This window comes from Mesoplodon mirus, assembly GCF_964341445.2.
Source record: "Mesoplodon mirus genome assembly, chromosome: 4".
NCBI classification, from domain to species: Eukaryota; Metazoa; Chordata; class Mammalia; order Artiodactyla; family Ziphiidae; genus Mesoplodon; species Mesoplodon mirus.
This window is the reverse complement of record NC_138979.1, coordinates 174,862,809-174,888,088: the sequence shown is the minus strand read 5'-3', so window position 1 is coordinate 174,888,088 and position 25,280 is coordinate 174,862,809. Positions and strand designations below refer to the sequence as shown.

Here is a 25,280-nt window from a genome sequence, read left to right as displayed (position 1 = left end):
CACTGGATGGCTGGTTTTTTAGATGTTTTTCTTCATAATTAAAAAATACGTTTCATGTTTTCTACATCATGTTACTATTACAGTCAGGAAAAAATTTTTAAATAAACCCATAGAGCCCATTGTAACAATTGCTTGTATTTGTCTAAAACAGAAATGTTACCTTTTAGGTTATTCTGTATATGTGACAGTCAAGTTGATTTTATATGATAAACTGTTTTGGTCAATGCAGTAAAGTTTTGGGGGCCATTAGAGTCTGTAGTAGATCAGCATCTGGTATCTTATTAATAGAAGAGAAAAATGACTATTATAGCTGTCCTGTGATGTTACTTGTCTGCTGGATTCAACAAAGTTGGTTTCTCATAAAATACATTCCTTCCCCACACCCCAGGAATTAAGAACTTGTATTGTGAAAACATTTGATGAAATTGTATAGCCTGTACTTTTTTCTTTTCTAGATAGAAGCTGATTCTGTGATGTCCTCAGCAGATCCAAACACTTCCGGTAATGTGAAAGTTAATTTTTCGTACTCTTATGTAGACATTCATGAAACTACAACTAAGAACAAATATAGAGGCTATAAAGCATTATGTTTAAGCAAATCTTTGTTTTGTTTCTGATTACCCAAAAAGAACAAGGTTTGGTTCTTTTAATTTTAGTTAATTAATGTATTCATAAGCATATGTTTATTGCAGGAAAATTTTCAACCACTGAAAAGCATAAAGAAAAAATGTTGCTGATAATTTCAACATCCCACGGATGATCTAGGTTTTCTGACTTGAGCAGCTGAGTGAGTGGAAGTGGCACTTCCTGAAATGGGAAGACTGGGGGAGAAGACTTAGAGTTTGGGCAGTGCAAGAGTTCAATTGTGAATATGTTGAGTTTGAGAGGTTTCCGTCAATGATGTCAAGGCAATTGAGCTGTATGAGTATGGAATTCAGAGGAAAGATCTGGGCCACAGTAATAAGTTTGAGAGTCATCAGCGTTTGGATGGTTTTGAAGCCATGGGAGTGGATGAGACCCCTTGAGGGAGAGTGTAGACTGAGGCCCGTAGGAACTATAACCATTAAAAGTCAGGTAGGGGATGAAGAGATGGCAAAGGAGACTTAGGAGGGGCAGAGGGGCCAGAGGAAAATCAAGAGTATTTGATCAAAAGCCAAGAGAAGTGACTATTCCAGGGAAGAGGTATGGTCGACAGCATCCAATGCTGTTGAAAGGTTAAGTAGCAGAAGAACTGAAGAGGATCCGTGGAGCTGGCAACCCGGGGGTGTCGGGTGATTTTAGGAAGAGCAGTGTCAGCGCGTCATGGGGGCAGAGGCCAGGCTGCAGTGGTTTGAAGATAAAGGGAAAGTGGCAAAGTGACAATGTGAGTAGAAAAGTCTTTCAGTGGGTCCAGTAGCTGTGGTTCAAGAGCTGTTTGCTTTGCTTTGTTTGCCTTTTTTTGGAACATGAAGACGATGTTTCTAAGCTTAGCAGAATGATCTAGTGAAGAGGGGAAAGGCAGATGAGACAGAGAGATAACTACCTATTGTTTGAGGAGGTAGGGTCCAGAGCATGCTGAATTGGCTTTTCAAAAATTACTTTTTGGGGGGATGTAATTTAAGGCTTACAGAAAGCTGCAAAATAAAAATAGTGCAGAGAATAGCTGTCTATCCTTTAGCCAGATTCACTTACTGTTCATATTTCACCCCATCTACCTTCTCTTCTGCACTTTCTGCCACTTCTCCATCCTCTCACTGATCTGTCCATAACCACAGCACACCCATCATACGTTTATATTGATACTTGTCTTTATCTGCTTTACCGTCTATATTGCCATGTTGTCACTTGATCTGCTTTACCGTCTATATTGCAGTGTTGTCACTTGATCTAATTATGTCCTTATTAACATCTTTCCTCATTTAATACAGGAATTAGTCCTTGGTATCATGTCTCTTTAGCCTCCTTTAATCTGGGATATTTCTATAAACATTTTTTTCTTTGTTTTTTTGCCTTTTTTTTAAAGAAGATGTTGAGGATAGGAGTTTATTAATTAATTTATTTATTTTTGCTATGTTGGGTCTTCGTTTCTGTGTGAGGGCTATCTCTAGTTGTGGCAAGCGGGGGCCACTCTTCATCACAGTGCACGGGCCTCTCATTATCGTGGCCTCTCTTGTTATGGAGCACAGGCTCCAGATGCGCAGGCTCAGTAGTTGTGGCTCATGGGCCTAGTTGCTCCGCGGCATGTGGGATCCTCCCAGACCAGGGCTCGAACCCGTGTCCCCTGCATTAGCAGGCAGATTCTCAACCACTGCGCCACCAGGGAAGCCCTTTTTTTTTGCCTTTTTACAACATTGATATTTTTGAGGAAATAGCCCACCCCTCATGGTTTCCTTTTTTTAGGAACAGCCCTCATCTTGTGTTTGCATGACGTTTCTCTGTAAGTAGATTGAGGTTAAGCACCCTCAGCCAGAATCCTATGTGGGTGATATGTCCCTCTCAGTGCGCCACATCTGGGGGCACACGATGTCAGTCCATCTGGGGGCACACGATGTCAGTCTGTCTCTCGTAGATACTAATTTTATCACCGGTCAAAAAACATTGTCGGATTTCTCCATTGTATTATTTCTCTTTATATTTTCTTCGCTTGCAACTAATCAGCAGCTTGTGGAGAGACACGTTCGACGTTGCAGATATTCTGCTTCTCATCAAAATTTCCGCCTGGATTTGGTATCCATTTATGATTCTTGTCTGATCCAGTATTTGCCATATGATTGCAAAGTAATGATTTTATAATCCCTGTGCTTCTTTCAGTTAGCCCTTGGCATTTTTACTATAAGCAAGAGACTTCCCGTCTTCTTGATTGATCAATATTATCTCTCCTTTATCAGTATGGACTCATGAATTTGTATGTTTTTAATGATTTATAATTCATTACTATACTTAATTATTTTAGTGCTCCACTTACCACAGATTTGGCCATTGAGTGCCTCCTTGAGCTGGCTCCTGTGTCCTTTAGACTGGCTTGACTTTTTTCTTTTTAAAAATCTTTTTATTGGGCTTCCATGGTAGCGCAGTGGTTGAGAGTCCGCCTGCCAATGCAGGGGACACGGGTTCGTGCCCCAGTCCGGGAAGATCCCACATGCCGCAGAGTGGCTGGGCCCGTGAGCCATGGCCGCTGAGCCTGCGTGTCCAGAGCCTGTGCTCCGCAACGGGAGAGGCCACAACAGTGAGAGGCCCGCCTACTGCAAAAAAAAAAAAACAAAAAACTTTTTATTTATAAATTTTGGATTTACATAAGAGTTTACTAGATTATTTTTTGGATACAGGTTTGGTATCACATATTAAACATGACTTTTCGAACAATGTTATTGCTAGGAGAAGTTGTTTTTGACATACTCCCTAACTTGATGGAATTTCCCCAGGCTTTAAATTTCATGTTAAAAATTTTCATGCTTTCAAAGTATTCAAATGTTATTTCTTTGCTGTTCAATTGAGGTTGTAACTTCTTGGTGAAGCCTTCCTTACATATTTTCTCTGGGTTTCTATGTGAATATTCCAGTCTATAAAGATTTCTGTCTTCTGGCAGAAGGATTTCCCCCATTTTTTGCATTGTTAGGGTTTCTCTCCTTTAAGAGTCCCCTGAGAGTCAGTGAGTGATCCTGTCTGGATGCATGTCTTATGCTGCTCTTGCTTATGTAGTGTTTCTACATAAATATGCGTAGTTTGCCAAGAGCACTCTCACATTCCTTATTCCCGGAGATTTTCTCCCTTATGTGTGTTCTTTGGTTCTGAATTAGGGATTTGACTTCACACGTAAGGTTTTCTTTCCTTAACCAGTTCTTTGATGTACAGACAGGTGTTATTCTGGAAGAAAGGTTACCCACGTTCTTTACAGGTGTAGTGAGTTCTCTGATGGAAAGGCTGACTTCTGAAAAAACCTTCCACACTCAGTATCTTGAGTTTTCCCCCCATGTGTATTAGCTCACATTTAGTAAGATATGACTTATACGCATGTGTTACATTCATATGGTTTCTCTATGGGTAATTTGATGTACACTGAAGGGTAAATTCTGGCAGAAGGTTTTTCCACCTTCATTACATTCTAAAGGTTTCTCTTGAGTGTGAGTGCGCTGATATAAAATGAGGACTGGTCTGTGGCAAAAGGATCTTCCAAGTGTGCGGTTGTTAGTTTCCTCCCCTGCCTTTTCTTTTTTTCTGATGTTTGAGAGAGGGTTGACTTGAGGATGGAGATATTTTGTAAATTTCATGAACATTTTCTCTCCTTCCTGAGTTCTCTAATGCTTGGATTTGGACTTCCTGCAGAAACAGTTCTCACATTTTTGCAGTCATGGAGCTTCCTTTTAATATTAGTTCTGATGTACATTAAAGCTTTAGGTTTTGAATGAGGTTCTCTACATTCCCTTCATGTGGCCTATCCCACACCTGAGTTCTCTTATGTATAATGAAGACTGCCTTATTATGGGACATCTTCTCAAATTCATAATAGTCTAAGGATTGCTTCAGAACTGGAGTTTCTGATGCTGAAAGTAGGCTTCCCTACGAGGACTTTCCGACTTCGGTGATGTGCTCCGGGACCTGCTCCCGTATGCACATCCTTTGCATTTAATATCAGGGATATTATAGGTACTCTCATATCCACTTCCCCATCAGATTAGGATGCTTCCTGTCACAGCATCTTTTCCTAATAATTAATTTTTAAGTATATTTCAAAAGGTTACAAAGTAAATTAGTCATCCGAGAAATTCAAGGGAAGATTGGGTTGGAGGAACGAGATCAAAGTGTAGGTGCTTTGTACCTTGCTCCAGAATTACTGTGGAAGGGGTTTCCTTAGTCTACAAGCTTCCAGGCTTTTCCCTTCCTCTTCTGGTCCTGATATCAACAGCAGATTAACTTTCTCAAAGCATCACTTTCTTCATGATTAAAGGAGTAGACTTAGCTTCAATTCATGTCCCTTTGAAAGGGGAGACTCAAGACCACAGACCTCCCAGGGAAAGAGTAAAATAGCCATCTTAGCAGGAAGTCACTGCTGAACTCTGAATGCTGCTAACATAAAATTTGTTCATTAGGACTGTTAGTAGTGAACCAATTTCAGACCAGCTCCTTCTTTTCTCCCTTTCAGTGACATGAGTCACATTTACACGTTATTTTTCTTACAGGAAGAGTTTATACACAGATTATTTTACCAAATATATTATCGAAGAGAGTTTATACACAGATTATTTTACCAAATATATTATCTCTCTCCTTAATGTTTTGATCTTGAAGAACTGAAAGGTTGGCCTTGGCTTTCTGGGAGCTATTTATTCAGGTAATCAACTTCCCACAGTTCTTCTGAGTAGCTGTGACTTGGGAATTCTCCCACTAGGTGTAGCTCTTCTTACATTCAGACAAGGTTGTGCCGTATCTCCAGCATGCAACCCCAAAGGACCCTCCACACACAGCCCATTTGCTGCCCAGCTTCCTGGGGGAAGGTCCAGACTCACATCCTGGATTGAGCCTGACTGGGCAGAGCCCTCACGATGCACACATTTCACACAGTACCTAAACCTGGATGCCCAGACCCTGCTTCCCAAGGTCTTTCTAAAAGGTGGGTCGTTTCTGTAGAGGTTCCTTGTGAAAATTAAAAAGAGTGAAAAGTTAAGACAAAGCCATTAGAAGGGTAGGATGTCTCAAGGAAAGTCACACTGGGAGAACTTGAGGGCAGCCAGAATGAGTAGCAAAAAGGTGTTAATGACATTTTTAATGCCTATAACTTAACAAGCACGTGAGTATCAGCAAAAACTGTTTAGGCACCGGGAACAAGGAATTATATTAATGGGAGGAAAAAAAAAATCAAGCCGCTTGTTTAAGGAAGCAGCAGATCAGTGTTGGGATTGGTTCCAATACACACTATTGCTACCTAATTTTAGAGGGTTTTATTTCTGTTCTCTAAGGGTATAGAACATTTCATATCTCCTCTAACTATAGAAAATGAAAGAAGTTTGCAACTAGAAGAGCCTAGAAAACAGTCATATATTTCCTTTTTTAAAATGAGGAAACTGAGCTCCAGAGAGGAATAAAAATTCTTAATCCTAGCATTTGATGGTTCTTAATTGGTTTATAAGATACTTTTACATGTGTTACAGTATTTATTATTATTATAGATAATAATTATAGCTTTGATTCCTTGAGTGTTTACCATGTGCAGACTCTGTGATGAGTATTATGCATGGATTGTTAAATTTAATACAACTCTATGTTAGGATTATCCCATTTTATAAGTTAAAACAGTCCTGAAGCTTAGAGAGGTTAAGTAATCTGTGCAGGGCGGCAGACCACAGTAGTATAATCTCCAAGCTTACCCTCTCAACCATTTGATAAACCCTTCCCTTGAGGTTAATAGTGTCATGGATCATATTGATGGAGCTGAGGCCAGTCTTCATTGTCCTGGGAACTTAATGAATGAATGAGTCGAAATCAGGAGTGGGTCAGTACACAAAACACAAATCACAAGGTTCTGTGCAGCCACTAGAGGCTGCTGTCAAATTTGGTTCCGAGCTACTGAGTGTCCAGATCAAATAGGGAATCACAACCAAGTGCAGAAGTCAGCATCCACACCACAGAAACTCCTTTTCTAGAGAGACATAGTTTTCCCCAATGTGGGATATTTCCCCCACGATGTCTCATGGAGGAGAGACTAATAAGTCGACACTGGTGTCCACAAACTGTTCAATAAATACAACAGTGAAGTCTGTAAGGCCGTTTCTTGAACTTTCTTCAGCATAGGCCAATGGTTTAATGCCAAATGTGTCTGGGCAGTTCTATGAAGGGCAAGACCATGTGTGATCTCAGATGGTTTGACTTCACTGTGGGATAAATCGTAGAGCATTTTATATGAATAACAACAGCTAAGATTTATAAGACTTGTGCTTAATCTGCCCGATGCACGTCGCCCTACTGCATTCTCACACAGCTGTCTGTGTTTTTATCCCAGATCTATATAAAATATGCTTGAGGGAAAAAAAACAGAACAAAGTATATCAGAATTTTGTTTCCACTGGGTGATTAGATCATGCTTTTTTCTCCCCTTTCTTTCTGTTTTTTTATATTGTTGCCCTTTCAACACACTGAACATATTTTACTTTCATACTTAGAAAAAAAAAGCTTTCCGGGAGCTTACGTTTAACCTGCAACTTTAAACAATGGAAAAATCAAAGAGATTGATTCATTACAATGGTGATGATGGACTGTTTTGACTCAGTCATGTTATCCAGGGTCCGTTTAATTGAAAAATAATTTGTGGATGATGAGGTTAATGGCTTTTTATTTATTGCTATCTTGGCTGAGTTGTTTTGAGCCAGATAGTTGACTATAAAAGTATTCTTTTCCTAAATTTAAATGTCTGTTTTCTAGTCTTTTAAGTTATATTGTAAACACATTTTTTGTATTTGTTTTGTGTATATTTTGTTGTTGGGGGCTCCTACCTAAGGAACTGAGGCCACGGCATAGCAGGTATAGCAGGCTGTTGTTTGACTTCAGATTTCAGTTGACCTCTTTGTTCATTTCTATCAGCAGGAAACACATACACATTATACTTATCTTGAAATCATAGGACCATTTTGTGGTATCGCCCACAGATATTCCCCTCTCAATTAATGTATTTAATTCCCCATTTAAAGATGATGAGTAAGTTTCCTTGTAGGGGTAAAAAAGAATTAGGAGACACTGACCTAAAGACACTTTTTAAAAATGTCATATTTGATAGGGAAGATTAAAGAAGTATTGTCACTTCCGTGATGGCCAGATGTCACACGAACACAATAGACAAGAAGACCTGTAAGAGTCTCGAAGGGAGCGGCCCTCCCTTCCTGCCCGAGGTGTGGGCCAGAGCCGGATGTGGAAGGCTGGGTGGGGTTTGCAAAAGGTGGAGAAGCAAAGAGGAGAACAGGGAGAATGAGTGAAGGCAGATGCCAGCTGCGAGCTTGTCCTCCAGCTGCTCGTGCTGCCTGTGCTCTGCTGGTGCCAGCGTGGATGCAGAACTCCGTGCGAATTTAGACTTCCCTGCACAGTCCACACCCATGCAAACGTTGCCTGTCATGTCCTGGAGACTTTGCCGAGGTGCTTGTTAATGGCCCAGAGGAGGGGCTTTATCACTCACCACTCGCCCTCCATCACAGGTCCCTCCATCACTTTCTCCTCCTCCGCAGGGTCTCTGCATGCTAGCCCTGTGGGGTTTCTCCTACAGACCCCCTACCCCCAAGCGTCTCACCCTCTTCTCTCAGATCCCTGCTCCCCGTTTTACAGCGCGCCCTCTTGCCGGTCCCCCCCCCCTCAGATTTGCAGGCCCAAAGTGCTCCTCAGCTGTCCCAAGTCCTGCCGGAAACGGACACCCCCCCGCCGCCCCCGCGGAGTGCTGCTTTCTAGCGCTGCCGTGGGGAGTGCGGTGCGCGCTGCAAGCCAGCTGCCCCCCAGCGAGCATCCCTGATGGAAGCTGAGAGTTGGAGAGGGGGAGATTTAAGGACCAGTTTACCTGGAAGGAAGAGTGAAGCTTTAAACTCCAGAATAAGGGATCCGGGCTTTGCACTGATAACGCTGAGGAACCTTTGAAGGGTTATGAGCAGGAGATGGGCATAATAAAAAAGATGACGATTCCTGTCCACGTTTGGTAGGAATAAGGTTTCTTTAAGTGGTAATAAACATATAGTTGAAATCCACATATATTTTCTCCTAGGAAACACTAAAGAACATGTGCTTTTTATCCCCCAAGATATGAAATAAAGACCTGACTACTTTATAGCCCCAAATACGGATGAGTTTTCTGAATATGTGGTTTAAAATGTATCATTCACCACTCATGCACTTTTTTTTTCTTGTGAATCTGAATCACACATTGAACCATGGAACTGTGCTTTTTTTCTTATCGTTTCCCGAAATCAGATGCAATTAAATGAAGAGCGAATATTATGCATTCATTTCCTTTTCCTCTGAATTTTGTTTGTTTTTTACTGTATCATAGGTATTAAGAAATTGGGGTTTCTAAAATGACGATTTTGCTGGCTATGTGAATAAATTGAGACCTACTTTTTGGCATTAATTTACAGTTATAAGAGCATTTAAAACACATTTTAACGCTTTTTGCTGAAAACTAGAAATAACGTCTTCCTATGATTTTATTTACTTATTCAACAAACATGTGAGGAATGCCTCCTACAAGCAGGTATCTTACTAAACACTGTGGATAAATTTTGACAACAGACAGTCCTTTCCCTCAGTGTGTCTCAGGCAGACGTGTGGCCAAATAGTTACCATAGGACCCGATGCAAATGGAGCTGCATCACTGCACATCCTCCACTGCCATGGGGGAAACGCTAGTCCCATACAATGTGTATTTATTGAGCACATGCCAAGCACTCCGGTAGGTGCCAGGAGATACGCCTGCTGCTGCTTTCTTGACTTTTGCTCTTGGTTGCCTCCGAAGCATCAAGCAGCTAACATCTCCAAATTGCAACTCCATCTCAGCACCACCCCCATCCTGCTTCCCCTCATCTTTCTCATCTCTTTAAATGACTCCTCAAACCACCTAGTCCTCGAGCCAGAACCTAGGGCTTATTCTTGACATCTTCTTTCTCATGCACCACGTCTAACCCTCCATCTTTTCTGCAGTATGTCTGGAACCTTCCACTGCCCTCTGTTCCCGCTGCCCGCACCCTCGTGACCACATCTCCTGCCAGTAGGATCCTAACGAGTCTCCTTTTTTATATTTTGCTTTCTCCCCAGTCCTTTTTCAAAACAATAGCCAGAGATCTTTCCAAAATCGAAATCAGATCATGTCACTTCTCAGTTCAAACTTTATTGACTTCCTATTGCAACTGAAATAAAAATCAAATTGTTTCCCGTGGACCACGAGGGGCTGTGCGTTCGGGCCCCTGCCCACCTCACCAACGCCGTCTTCACCGCATTCAAGCCACTGTGGCCTGTTTTCACTTCTCCCACTCCCCACCCCATGGCCTTGGCATGTGCTCTCTCCATGGCCTGGAATGCTCTTCTTCCCACCTTTAGCCAGTTGGTACCTTCTCATCATTTAGGTCTTAAATAATATTAATATTTTAAAAATATTACCTCCTCTGTGAGATCTCTCCTTCCCCAGAGTCTGCTCTACGGGAGGATTTCTGTGATGCATTTTATACCCTCCTGTTTTCCCCTCGTTGCGCACACCACTGTTTGTAATTATATGTACGTTTGTAACTGAACCTGTCTGTGTCACTAGACCAGTGACCCTTGGCACTGGAATTGTGTGTGTTCTCTTTTCCCCTCTATTCCCAGAGCTTAATGCAGTGCCTGGCACCCAGTGGGTCCTAAAAAGTTGTCAGAGAATCGCTTAAACACATAAAGATAGATGGACTTTTTAAATTTCTGAATCTTTAACTACAAATAAGAAAAATGTGGAAAATTAAGAAAACTATTTTCTACTTTTTAAAAAACCATCGGAACTATTTCAGGAAATGTGTATAGTTCAGTATACCACACCAAAATATTCCCTTTTGGAAAGGGTGCAAGTTCTTAAAAATTAGCACGTGGTTATTGTGTGATATGGGGCTATTTTTAAAACAGTGATACATTTTTAAATGGAAATCCTGACTTATGAAAATGAACTGCTCTTTTTAGATATTTAGGGCTCAGTTCACTAAAATGTTTAAATTCTTGGCTGCGCTCTTTAAACCTACTACAAAGATCACATTAGAATTCATTTTAATAGACATTGTAAGCACAGTAGCCAATCTCATATGATCACGCTGGGCTCTTTTATTATGAGAATCACAGGAAGCAGAGCCTGAGGCTGTAGAACAGTCATGGGACGTAGCTAAGGCTGGGGACAGTGCCAACGCTATTGTTTATGGAATGTTCTCTCCACCTTTATCTGCGGTATGCAGTTGGTATTGACTTTTGAGAAACTACTTCTTCGCCCCGATCTCCCAGCTGGAAAAAAACCTGTCGTAATGACATCTGGCTAGGAAAAAAGGGATCAAAGACGCAGAAGGAAAGAAAATTATGAACCCTTATTTTATAAGTAGTTTTGGGCCTGTCTGTTAGATCTGTCACAGGGAAGAGTGTCATACTTTTTCGAGGTCATCATCTTTTATCTCCGGGAAGAGCTCAGTGAGCTCCGAAAGTGTCTGCCCTTTCTGCCATCGATTGCTAATGTGGAGTCTACTTAGCTTTTAAGAAAATGTCTTTTCAGCTTTAGAGATCTTTATGAATAAATACTACTCACCAAAATTAAGATAACATTTGTTTGTGGTAGTATCACTTTCCGTTTATGTTTTGTTTCCTTCTTAAAGAGGAAGACAGTAAATTGTTTTTCTCCAACTTTCAGGGATATTACTTAAGGAGTTTTTAGACATTGTAAGGAAAAAGAAGGAAGTTCAACTATATCGGAATGAAATAAGACACATCTTCACAGCTTTTGACAGGCACTGTAAGTATCTTTAAAGTGTTTTGATATAAAAAATGGCTATTAAGGAACTGTGAATGGGAACATAGTAACTAAAATAATATACTTAGAAGGTTATTTTACTGTATTCATTAGCTATTACCTTAGATGTTGGTGTACATTTTTTTTCCTCCGTCACAATCTTCAATTCTTGACATTTACGATGGGTGAAATAATTTCTACAGTTATATAATTGTACAGTACTTATGATTTGCCTGCAATGTAATGGGGACAACAGAAGGGCTGGCCATGCGGGGATATAGGTGAAGAGATACTTATGGAAGTTTGGGAGACCATGAGGCCTTTTTTTCCGACTCCTCCTTTGACCCACACATAATTGGAGAAATTGTTTTCCCATGCTGGGGTGGCCCAGAGGAGTAGCTTCAGACCCCCTCCCCACAGAACACATGGTTGAAAGACTTGTGGAGTCCAGGTTCAGTATTTTGGCTTCTGTAATGGTTTTCCTCTAAATAATAATATAGTTCTAATACCAAGCAAGAAAAAAATGTGAATTTTGAAGAATGAATTATTTTGGCAATTCACGAAGACTTGAAGCCTAATGCCATTGTTGCAGTGTCTGTCCCTTAGTCCTTTACCTGGGACTCAGGGAATCGGCAAATGATGGGGCTGGAAGAAACCAGCAGGAGCATCTGGGGCTGTACTAAGGGAGAGTATTACTAGATTCTCAAATTCTTCCAACAAGACAATCTCAGATTACCTTAAATGTAAAATCAACTATAAATTACTGCTTTTCTCCTAGTAATAAAGTCTCACGCATATGTTATGGCTGAAATAGCAGTTCATGGGGCTGATAGAAGTGTGTAAATGTTATGTATTCTGTTTTCAAATAGATCGTGGATATTTAACTCTGGAAGATTTCAAAAAAGCATTTAAGCAGGTGGCTCCCAAGTTATCGGAAAGGACTGTTCTCGAGGTATTCAGGTAAGCTGCCAAAATCTTTATGTATACCCACCCCTTGATTTACCATTTGCTTTTACAAGTTTTCAGTTTTATGGAGAACATTCATTTATGCTTATTTTTACTAGTGAACATTTTCATCTCACAGCATATTGTCATGATCCAGGAGAGAATTTTTTTTTTTTTTTGCAGTACGCGGGCCTCTCACTGTTGTGGCCTCTCCCATTGCGGAGCACAGGCTCCGGACGCGCAGGCTCAGCGGCCATGGCTCATGGGCCCAGCCGCTCCGTGGCATGTGGGATCTTCCCGGACCAGGGCACGAACCCGTGTCCCCTGCATCGGCAGGCAGACTCTCAACCACTGCGCCACCAGGGAAGCCCCAGGAGAGAATTTTATAGTTAGCTATTAGTCCATCCACACCTTGACAGTGGGCTCTAAAGTGGGTGGAGTGCTTGCATACTAGGAAGGTGCAAAAATCATTTGTTAGTAGGGGTGGAGAGGAGCAGAAAGAAAGTAGAACTTCTTGGTATATTTATGTATTGACCAACCTCCCCCCCCCCGAAGCTTTATTAATATTTAACATGGATGCTGGTGTTCTCCCATGGTCTGTATTTCATCAGACACGGGTTACAAATGGTCCTTGAGTTGTCTGGAGAGTAGAGTTGGGTTGATCAGTGGTGGCCCCTCCTTCGTTTGTTTTCAAAGTTATAGACCCATGTTGCAGTTCACACACACCTGATAAAGTAGATTTAAAGATTATGTTTTCTTAATAAACTAATTCTGACAAAATGGGCAAGTGGCTTAAAAGCAGTTTCCTTTAGGAAACTGCAGATTGAAAGTGGTAAGAATAGTGTAAGCACATGCTTGCAGAGAAAATTGCAGTTGCCTCTTCTCTGACTGCTAACATGAGTTCCTCATCAACCCTGTTACCAGGTGTGTTAATTAGGGTTTCGTACAGCAGTAAGAGCCAGAAAACCCAAAACAGCAAAGCTCAAAAAAGAGAGCAATAAACACAGGAGAGTCCAGGGCTGATTTGGTGGCAACACAGTTGTGAAGGACCCAGATTCCTCCTCTCTTGTTGTTTGGCTGCCTCAGCATCTGGCTTCTCCCTCTTGCTTCAAGATGGCTCCCAAGGTTTCAACCATCACACCTGAATTCCAACTAGGTAGGCCAAAAGGGAGCAGAAGATATGCCCCTCCTTTTAAGGCTATCCATTATTTCTTCCTACATCCCAGTGACCAAAACACAGTTCCAGGGCCACGAATAGCTACAAGGGGGAGGTGGGTCTGGAAAATGTAGTCCCTGCTTTGGGCAGTCATGTGCACTCAAATGGAGTTTCTGATACTGAGGAAGAAGGAGAGAACAGATATTGGGGGACATCTGGCAGGTGTTCCCATGTGGATAAAAGTAATTTCGTGAAATCTGACCGGAAGCCAGCCCTACTTAGTAGAAATTATCAAGCAGGTTATTTGAAATAAGGATCTGCACTCACTGTCATTAACAGTGACATATATGAAGTTCTTCTGCTGCATCATTTGCAAGCAGATTATTGAGCAAGCTATTGAAGAGCAAGGGAGTTCAAGCCAGGCGCAGACAAAGTGCCTGAGGACAGTATTGCTTAGGTGATTCCAGAACATCAAGACCTTTAAAATACAGTAGCATCTTTGTGCACACTTTGTGATGAGAAGAGTAATGAAAGTCAACGTATTTCTACCACATGGTAGTGGTTTTTCACAAAAAGAATTACTTCATTTTACTTTTACAAAAAGACACGTGTCTGTCTTCCCTGGTGGCGCAGTGGTTAAGAATCCGCCTGCCAATGCAGGGGATATGGGTTCGAGCCCTGGTCCGGGAAGATCCCACATGCCGCGGAGCAGCTAAGCCCGTGCACCACAACTCCTGAGCCTGTGCTCTAGAGCCCACGAGCCACAGCTACTGAGCCTGCGCACCACAACTACTGAAACCAGCGTGCTTAGAGCCCGTGCTCCACAACAGGAAAGCCACTGCAATGAGAAGCCCGTGCACTGCAACGAAGAGTAGCCCCCGCTCGCCGCAACTAGAGAAAGCCCATGCACAGCAATAAAGACCTAATGCAGCCAAAAATAAATAAATAAAACAAAATTAAATTAAATTTAAAAAGACAAAGTGTCCAAATTTGCTGACCTTTTTGTGTTAAATGGTTTCAGGAGGTGCCCCTTTGTACCACATGTGTAATTTTGAAAAATCCACTTAAATATAGCCGTTCAAGGTACAAGCCGTCTTTTAACAGTGAGTGGAAAAATAACTGCTTCTCAAAAGAAATCTACGTTATTGGGAGAGCATTTTTGAAAATAGATACTTGGAAATGTGATTCTGTTTTAAAAAATGTGTACACCTATTGAAACCTTCATACCCGCATGTTTAATAAGTTAAAAATGGAATGTTCTAATCTGGTGAAAAAAAGTCATACAGAGTTTCAGTGGTTTAAGAGAAAAAAAAAACAATGGTCATGAAGAACCTAGGAGTAAGACGGGAATAAAGACACAGACCTACTAGAGAATGGACTTGAGGATATGGGGAGGGGGAAGGGTAAGCTGGAACGAAGGGAGAGAGTGGCATGGACATATATACACTACCAAATGTAAAATAGATAGCTAGTGGGAAGTAGCCGCATAGCACAGGGAGATCAGCTGGGTGCTTTGTGACCACCTAGAGGGGTGGGATAGGGAGGGTGGGAGGGAGGCAGACGCAAGAGGGAAGAGATATGGGAACATACGTATATGTATAACTGATTCACTTTGTTATAAAGCAGAAAGTAACACACCACTGTAAAGCAATTATACTCCAATAAAGATGTTTTAAAAAATGTAAAATATTTAAAGTAAACTCAAAAGAGCTTATTTTTATTATAAAGTAAATAAAACTCTTAGAACAGTTTCTGGTAAACAGTAGGAACTCAATAAATGTAAACTATTTTATTTTTAGTCATATAACTGCCCAGATAATCCATAAAATTTATTGATCATCCTCTAAAAAAATAAAAATAAAAATAAATAAATAAAATAAAAACTCAAAAAAAAAGTTTCAGTGGTTTGAGAGCACAGGTTTTTTTTTACATCTTTATTGGAGTATAATTGCTTTACAATGGTGTGTTAGTTTCTGCTTTATAACAAAATGAATCAGTTATACATATATATATGTTCCCATATCTCTTCCCTCTTGCGTCTGCCTCCCTCCCACCCTCCCTATCCCACCCCTCCAGGTGGTCACAAAGCACCCAGCTGATCTCCCTGTGCTATGCGGCTACTTCCCACTAGCTATCTATTTTACATTTGGTAGTGTATATATGTCCATGCCACTCTCTCACTTTGTCACAGCTTACCCTTCCCCCTCCCCATATCCTCAAGTCCATTCTCTAGTAGGTCTGTGTCTTTATTCCCATCTTACCCCTTGGTTCTTCATGACATTTTTTTTTCTTAAATTCCAAATATATGTCTTAGCATACGGTATTTCTCTTTCTGACTTACTTCACTCTGTATGACAGACTCTAGGTCTATCCACCTCATTACAAATAGCTCAATTTCGTTTCTTTTTATGGCTGAGTAATATTCCATGGTATATATGTGCCACATCTTCTTTATCCATTCATCCAATGATGGACACTTAGGTTGTTTCCATCTCCTGGCTATTGTAAATAGAACTTCAATGAACATTTTGGTACATGACTCTTTATGAATTATGGTTCTCTCAGGGTATATGCCCAGTAGTGGGATTACTGGGCCATACAGTAGTTCTATTTTTAGTATTTTAAGGAACCTTCATACTGTTCTCCATAGTGGCTGTATCCATTTACATTCCCACCAACAGTGCAAGATGGTTCCCTTTTCTCCACACCATCTCCAGCATTTATTGTTTCTAGATTTTTTGATGATGGCCATTCTGACCGGTATGAGATGATACCTCATTGTAGTTTTGATTTGCATTTCTCTAATGATTAGTGATGTTGCGCATCCTTTCATGTGTTTGTTGGCAATCTGTATATCTTCTTTGGAGAAATGTCTATTTAGGTCTTCTGCCCATTTTTGAATTGGGTTGTTTGGTTTTTTGATATTGAGCTGCATGAGTTGCTTGTATGTTTTGGAGATGAATCCTTTGTCAGTTGCTTCATTTGCAAAAATTTTCTCCCATTCTGAGGGTTGTCTTTTGGTCTTGTTTATGGTTTCCTTTGCTGTGCAAAAGCTTTTAAGTTTCATTATGTCCCATTTGTTTATTTTTGTTTTTGTTTCTCTAGGAGGCGGGTCAAAAAGGATCTTGCTGTGATTTATGTCTAAGAGTGTTCTTCCTATGTTTTCCTCTGAGAGTTTTATTATGTCTGGTCTTATATTTAGGTCTTTAATGCATTTTGAGCTTATTTTTGTGTATGGTGTTAGGAAGTGTTCTAATATCATTCTTTTACATGTAGCTGTCCAGTTTTCCCAGCACCACTTATTGAAGAGGCTGTCTTTTCTTCATTGTATATTTTTGCCTCCTTTATCAAAGATAAGGTGACCGTAGGCGAGTGGGTTTATCTCTGGGCTTTCTATCCTGTTCCATTGATCTATATTTCTGTTTTTGTGCCAGTACCATATTGTCTTGATTACTGTAGCTTTGTAGTATAGTCTGAAGTCAGGGAGCCTGATTCCTCCAGCTCCATTTTTCTTTCTCAAGATTGCTTCAGCTATTTGGGGTCTTTTGTGTTTCCGTGCAAATTGTGAAATTTTTTGTTCTAGTTCTGTGAAAAATGCCATTGGTAGTCTGATAGGGATTGCATTGAATGTGTAGATTGCTTTGGGTAGTATAGTCATTTTCACAGTGTTGATTCTCCCGATCCAAGAACATGGTATCTCTCTCCATCTATTTGTATCATCTTTAATTTCTTTCATCAGTGTCTTATAGTTTTCTGCATACAGGTCTTTTGTCTCCTTAGGTAGGTTTATTCCTAGGTATTTTGTTCTTTCTGTTGAAATGGTAAATGGGAGTGTATCCTTAATTTCTCTCTCAGATTTTTCATCATTAGTGTATAGAAATGCAAGACATTTCTGTGCATTAATTTTGTATTCTGCTACTTTACCAAATTCATTGATTAGCTCTAGTAGTTTTCTGGTGGCATCTTTAGGATTCTCTATGTATAGTATCTTGTCATCTACAGCTTACTTCTTCTTTTCCGATGTGGATTCCTTTTATTTCTTTTTCTGCTCTGATTGCTGTGGCTAAAACTTCCAAAACTATGTTGAGTAACAGTGGTGAGAGTGGGCAACCTTGTCTTCCTCCTGATCTTAGTGGAAATGGTTTCAGTTTTTCACCATTGAGAATGATGTTGGCTGTGGGATTGTCAAATACGACCTTTATTATGTTGAGGTAAGTTCCCTCTATGCCTACTTTCTGGGGCGTTTTTATCATAAATGGGTGTTGAATTTTGTTGAAAGCTTTCTCTGCATCATTTGAGATGATCAGATGGTTTTTATCCTTCAATTTGTTAATATGGTGTATCACATTGATTTATTTGTGTATATTGAAGAATCCTTGCATTCCTGGGATAAACCCCACTTGATCATGGTGTGTGATCCTTTTAATGTGCTGTTGGATTCTGTTTGCTAGTATTTTGTTGAGGATTTTTGCATCTATGTTCATCAGTGATATTGGCCTGTAGTTTTCGTTTTTTGTGACATCTTTGTTTGGTTTTGGTATCAGGGTGATGTTGGCCTCATAGAATGAGTTTGGGTGTGTTCCTCCCTCTGCTATCTTTTGGAAGAGGTTGAGAAGAATAGGTGTTAGTTCTTATCTAAATGTTTGATAGAATTACCTGTGAGGCCATCTGGTCCTGGGCTTTTGTTTGTTGGAAGATTTTTAATCACAGTTTCAATTTCAGTGCTTGTGATTGATTTGTTTATATTTTCTATTTCTTCCTGGTTCAATCTTGGAAGGTTGTGCTTTTCTAAGAATTTGTCCATTTCTTCCAGGTTGTCCATTTTATTGGCATAGAGTTGTGTGTATTAATCTCTCATGATCCTTTGTATTTCTGCAGTGTCAGTTGTTACTTCTCCTTTTTCATTTCTAATTCTATTGATTTGAGTCTTCTCCCTTTTTTTCTTGATGAGTCTGGCTAATGGTTTATCAATTTTGTTTATCTTCTCAAAGAACCAGCTTTTAGTTTTATTGATCTTTGCTATCGTTTCCTTCATTTCTTTTTCATTTATTTCTGATCTGATCTTTATGATTTCTTTCCTTCTGCTAACTTTGGCGTTTTTTTGTTCTTCTTTCTCTAATTGCTTTAGGTGTAAGGTTAGGTTGTTTATTTGAGATGTTTCTTGTTTCTTGAGGTAGGATTGTATTGCTATAAACTTCCCTCTTAGAACTGCTTTTGCTGAATTCCATAGGTTTTGGGTCATCATGTTTTCATTGTCATTTGTTTCTAGGTATTTTTTGATTTCCTCTTTGATTTCTTCAGTGATCTCTTGGTTATTTAGTAGCGTATTGTTTTGCCTCCATGTGTTTGTGGTTTTTACGGATATTTTTTCTGTAATTGATATCTAGTCTCATAGTGTTGTGATTGGAAAAGGTACTTGATACGATTTCAGTTTTCTTAAATTTACCAAGGCTTGATTTGTGACCCAGGATATGATCTATCCTGGAGCATGTTCCATGAGCACTTGAGAAGAAAGTGTATTCTGTTGTTTTGGATGGAATGCCCTATAAATATCAATTAAGTCCATGTTGTTTAATGTGTCATTTAAAGCTTGTGTTTCCTTATTTATTTTCATTTTGGATGATCTGTCCATTGGTGAAAGTGGGGTGTTAGGTGAAAGTGGGGTGTTAAAGTCCCCAATTATTATTGTGTTTCTGTCGACTTCCCCTTTTATGGCTGTTAGCATTTGCCTTATGTTTTGAGGCAAATGCTCCTATGTTGGGTGTGAATATTTCCAATTGTTATATCTTCTTGGTTTGATCCCTTGATCATTATGTAGTGTCCTTCTTTGTCACTTGTAATGGTCTTTATTTTAAAGTCTGTTTTGTCTGATATGAGAATTGCTACTCCAGCTTTCTTTTGATTTCCATTTGCAGGGAATATCTTTTTCCATCCCCTCACTTTCAGTCTGTATGTGTTCCTAGTTCTGAAGTGGGTCTCTTGTAGGCAGCATATTTATGGGTCTTGTTTTTGTATCCATTCAGCCAGGCTATGTCCTTTGGTTGGAGCATTTAATCCATTTACATTTAAGGTAATTATCAATATATATGTTCCTATTACCATTTTCTTAATTGTTTTGGGTCTGTTATTGTAGGTCTTTTCCTTCTCTTGTGTTTCCTGCCTGGAGAAGTTCCTTTAGCATTTGTTGGAAAGCTGGTTTGATGGTGCTGAATTCTCTTAGCTTTTGCTTGTCTGTAAAGCTTTTAATTTCTCCGTTGAATCTCAGTGAGATCCTTGCTGGGTAGAGTAATCTTGGTTGTAGGTTTTTCTCCTTCATCACTTTAAATATGTCCTGCCACTCCCTTCTGGCCTGTAGAGTTGCTGCTGAAAGATCAGCTGTTAACCTTATGCAATTCCATTGTATGTTATTTGTTGCTTTGCCCTTGATGCTTTTAATATTTTTTCTTTGTATTTAATTTTTGATAGTTTGATTAATATGTGTCTTGGAGTGTTTCTCCTTGGATTTATCCTGTATGGGACTCTCTGTGCTTCCTGGAGTTGATTGACTATTTCCTTTCCCATGTTAGGGAAGTTTTCAACTATAATCTCTTCAAATATTTTCTCAGACCCTTTCTTTATCTCTTCTTCTTCTGGGACTCATATAATTCGAACGTTGGTGCGTTTAATGTTGTCCCAGAGATCTCTGAGACTGTCTTCAATTGTTTTCATTGTTTTTTCTTTATTCTGCTCTGCGGTAGTTATTTCCAATATTTTATCTTCCAGGTCACTTATCTGTTCTTCTGCCTCATTTATTCTGCTCTTGATTCCTCTAGAGAATTTTTAAATTCATTTATTGTGTTGTTCATCATTGTTTGTTTGCTCTTTTGTTCTTCTGGGTCCTTGTTAAATGTTTCTTGTAGTTTCTCCATTCTATTTCCAAGATTTTGGATCATCTTTACTATCATTACTCTGGATTCTTTTTCAGCTGGCTGACTATTTGCTCTTCATTTGTCTGGTCTGGTGGGTCTTTGCCTTGCTCCTTCATCTGCTGTGTGTTTCTCTGTGTTCTCATTTTGCTTAACTTACTGTGTTTGGGGTCTCCTTTTTGCAGGCTACAGGTTCGTAGTTCCCATTGTTTTTGGTGTCTGCCCCCAGTGGGTAAGGTTGGTTCAGGGGCTTGTGTAGGCCTCCTGGTAGAGGGGACTGGTACCTGTGTTCTGGTGGGTGGAGCTGGATCTTTCTGGTGGGCACGGCTGCATCCGGTGGTGTGTTTTGGGGTGTCTGTGAAGTGAGTATGGTTTTAGGCAGCCTCTCTGCTAATGGGTGGGGTTGTGTTCCTGTCTTGCTAGTTGTTTGGTATGGGGTGTCCAGCACTGGAGCTTGCTGGCCGTTGAGTGGAGCTGGGTCTTAGCGTTGAGACGGTGATCTCTGGGCGAGCTCTCGCCGATTGATACTATGTGGGGCCTGGAGGTCTCTGGTGGTCCAGTGTCCTGAACTTGGCTCTCCCACCTCAGAGGCTCAGGCCTGACACCACGCAGGAGCACCAAGACCTTTCTCGGAAGTCTGAGGTCTTCTGCTAGCGTTCAGTAGGTGTTCTGTAGGAGTTGTTCCACATGTAGATGTATTTTTGATGTATTTGTGAGGAGGAAGGTGGTCTCCACGTCTTACTCCTCCGCCATCTTGAAGCACTCCCTCTGTTATGGTTTTATTTTCTCCTTATGTTTCTTTCTTGAGCTATATCTACTGATGTTTCATTTTGTTATTTTGCTGTATCTTGTTATTTTATAGTATCTCCCGTAAGCCCTTCTGTATCTACTTTCATCTCTCGTTTTAAGGAGGTGTTTGCTTTATTGGGGAAAGTAGTTTTTGAGGTTTTATTTTTAATGGTTGATTGCTTGGGAGCTGCTAATTATAGATTTTTTCATGTAAATTAAGAAAGCAAGTTTTCTAACGAGGGATGGGTTTTGAGGAATGTTTCTTTCTTAAAGCAAGAGGTGATATCTTATGTAAAAAACAAAAATTGGTACTGCTTTATATTACCTCTAAAGGTATTGTTAAAAAGGCTTAATGTTTTTAACTTTTGAGATTCCTTTCAGTATTTAAAACTTACAACGTTGCTTTCCACTTAGAGCTGATAATCATGACTTGTGTACCTGTGCACTAAAATAACTGAAACTAATAAATATCATGGATGACGTTTTATTATTATTAAGAAATTCTCTGGAAATTCTCTTGAAGAACTTTCTTTTCTTTTGTCCTACCCACTACAAATGGCAGAAGTTTAAGAGGTACGAGAACTGAGTAGTGCTGTTTGTCCAATGGAATGAATCTGAGCTAATAGGCTGTTTCTAGCACTGAAAGTTTAAAACAAAAAACTTCTTTTCTTCTTTAATACTAATAGAACATAATAAAAACTTTGTGGTACTTTTTTTTTTTCCTTAAACATTCAAAAATCTTTAGTGAATCTAAAAAGTAGTTAAAACTGTTTAACCTGGCTCTCCAACATCTGGTCCCCTTCCCAAACTCATCTTTCATTCATCATCCCAAATTCCTGTATTTCCCTTTGCATAATGCTTGTTCCTTTGAATATGTGATGTGTATTTATGCTGCATTCTGTTGCTCTTGCCAGCAATGCCTTTCTCTACTTCTTACCTGTCCAAATTAGACCTATCTTCCAAGGTCCTGCTCAATAAATACACACAAAAAAGTCTTTTTTTCTTTACATTGAACAGCCTTTTCTCCTTTCTCTGAATTTTGATAGTACTATGGTTGTGTAATTGTTTCAGTCATCTACTCAATAAACAAAAATACAGTATTTACGATTATCTCCATAAAATATTACAAGCTCTTTGAGTTTACAGATTTTTCTGTAACTTCCACTGTTCTCAGCATGTTGCCTTATGCATTCTAGTTACTTAATAATTGTTGGTCCATTGTCACTTACTCCAAATATGCAGTAACAGTAAAATCCTCACTTATAATTTTCTTATGGTTTTAATTTCTTATAATCTAGGCAAGAATCCTTTAAAATGCAATCAGGAGCTTTCTAACCACATGTGGCTTTGCCGTCTATTTTTCTCATTCTACATGTGATTTTTATGAATTAATCTCTGATGGCCTCTCTTTGTGTTTGTTTGTTTGTTTTTTTTTAGAGACATTTTCAGCTCATGATTTAGCCCCAGCTGTTGTCAGGGAGCTGGCTTAGTGTGCTCTCTTGACTTCGCCCACCATCAGCACCCTGTGATATTTCTGGCTGGTGTTTTTCTCTGTGTGGGTATGTTTGCGTCTCCATGCCTAGGAGCCTTCTCCATCTCATTATAAGTGCTGAGATTTGCACTTTCTTACTGCCTGTCAGTTGGCAAAAAGCTCTGGGTAGCTTCTTCTGCTTTCCAGCCATATGAAATGAAACATGGGTGTGCAGAAGGCCCGCCAGTGTCCAAGGCTCTGAGTGCAGGTGGATTGCCAGATAGTAATGTAATGTGGGAATACTGACGTACCAAAATGCTCTCCAGTCTCAACTGGAGACATTTAAAGTGATATATGATATTTTTGGTCTAAGAATCTCATTCTTCGTATTACATGGGGATGGTCAAAAAACATAGAATATCTAACTCTCCTTTTGGGAGTATTAAAAATTGGTTGAGAATAAGAGCATCATGACTTATTGGATAGTATATTTTCATTGCCAGAGTGTCAGTGGGGTAGGGGCTTAAGAATGCAATTTTAAAAGGGAGTGATGGGTACCCTCTTGATAGAAAGATCACATATGCCTTTTATCACAGCTATTGTGGGGGAAAGGGGCCTCATGAGCTTGGGTAACGTGAACTAACATGTTAATGGAAGAGTCTTTTAGAACCAAGGAGCCCAAAGGAAAGTGATATAAGATAGAATGTATTTTTCAAATCATTTGCGTCTCTTTTGAAGTGTTATTCTTCACTGTGCTCTTTAGCTTCTTGTAATTCCTCTCTGCTGGCAGCCAACTTGTTGCATATCATTTTCTTGGACAGTCTCTAACTGGAGAAAGTTTCCCAGTCATTATTCCGTGCATCAGAATGATCATCTTATAAATGCAGTCAGGTGACCTCACCAAGATCGCAGTTATTATAGTGAGTACCTACTTTGGGGAATATGATTGTTGATCTGTAAGTATCTACATGCTTCTGTGTATAGAAAAGTATAAAAGAGACTAGAAATCGTATCTGATTCTTTGTAACTATAGTAGGTAGCTGTTACCAGCTGTACCTAGTGTGTGAGTGTAGTGACCAAATAGGTAGACTTCTTGAGTTTCCAATTTTTATTTCGTGAATTTTTGTATCTTCCCTGCAATGATAATGCCTTGGTTTTTATTTCAGTGTTTATGTTTCAGAATTTTATTGTCAGAGATTCCCATTTCTGTTTATTTTCTTGCATGTGATCACTGAATGGGGAATATGAATATGTGTAAGCTTTTCAAACTGACCTCAGAATTTCTCCTCTCTGGGGACTTTCACATGTAATATGTTAAATACAACTGTACTTTAAAAATCCAGCTATAGAAATAATTATATGCTAATCATTTTAAGAAAATGTCAGTTTTTCAGAGGGTTCTTGACTGATTTTGCTCCATGAACAAAAATTATATCCTTGCATTTGAGGATGGTCTTTTTTTACCGGTATAAATTTTAGAATTGGTGATGCAGGAATTGAAGCTCAGACACTGGGCCAGGAAACAAGTAGAGAAGAATAATGACTTCATTACATAGATTTTCAAACAGAATGTGTTATTTTGGTTTCTTCAGTTAAGCTAATTAGTTCCTGTTAACAAGGATGTATTATTTGTTTGGAAGAAATATTTAATCTCTTTCACATTCCAGATGTCCAGATTTTGTAGTCTTTTCTTAGGTTAAACCCATCCAGATGCAAATTCTATTCCTCCTTCAAGGCCCAGCTTTTAAAAAAATATTTCTTATCTTGAAAGCTGGCCCTACCCTACACCCTAGCCAACCCCTCTCTACCCCAAAAAGGAACTTGTCTCCTCCTTCTCCTTGAAACTCCTAATCTGTCATAAATATCTTTCTTCTTTATGCTTATACATAGGTATTTGCAAGCATCAATTATTTCTAGTTTTAGAATGTGAGCTTAGTATAAACAGGCACAAGTGGGATATTTATGGGAGTACAGAACTCCTGTAAGCACAGTTTTATACGTGTCAAGTAAGTGACTGAACTTTATATAAATGAATGGCTTACGTAGCGAACAGGCTTTCGCCAAAACCTCTCAGGCCTGCACTCTCCTCATCTCAGACATGAGGGGGTTGTGCTTCTTCTTGTTCCAGAACCGACTGGTGGGGTTATCTATCATGGAGGGTGGCATGGCCGTCTCCTTGATTTTCTCTGCATATCCCACATAATATTCAGAATCTCCCACCATGTGAATACAGATGTAATCTGTCAGTGTGACAAAGACTGCTCTCAAGAGAAAATTACTGGGCTGACAGCTCTCCGACCCTGGGTTTAGTTTTTGAGATGTCACTATAGCAAGTGTTATGGTCAACGTTCCCAATTCCTCGTCTACATATAAGGTAAAATAGACTTCTTGCTGTGATAGCTTGAGGACTATTTTTCTTTTAATCCAACTGTCACATAAGAAACTGCTGCCATGGTTTCTTTCTTATGGCCAAATGTTGCTAACCCTTTCAGTCATCCTTGAAGTTAGTGATAGGCGCACATCATGCATGTATTCATGCCATTTTCCTTTATAGAAAGAGGA

General features: G+C 39.7%; 1 protein-coding gene and 1 long non-coding RNA gene across 8 annotated transcripts in view; both read left to right on the top strand.

Moving 5' to 3' along the window:
- LOC309802031 overlaps positions 1 to 25,280 on the top strand; it is a 622,798-nt gene that overhangs the window by 381,455 nt on the left and 216,063 nt on the right. The gene's annotated exons all lie outside the window — the stretch shown is intronic.
- The window catches only part of EFCAB11 (EF-hand calcium binding domain 11), a 173,010-nt gene that overhangs the window by 5,506 nt on the left and 142,224 nt on the right, over positions 1 to 25,280 (top strand). For all 7 annotated transcript variants that reach the window (XM_082618668.1, XM_082618669.1, XM_082618672.1 and 4 more), the window contains exons 3-5: positions 456 to 501; positions 11,354 to 11,455; positions 12,322 to 12,412. In XM_082618668.1, the coding sequence (XP_082474794.1) occupies positions 456 to 501; positions 11,354 to 11,455; positions 12,322 to 12,412 (239 nt within the window). The remainder of the gene's footprint in view (positions 1 to 455; positions 502 to 11,353; positions 11,456 to 12,321; positions 12,413 to 25,280) is intronic.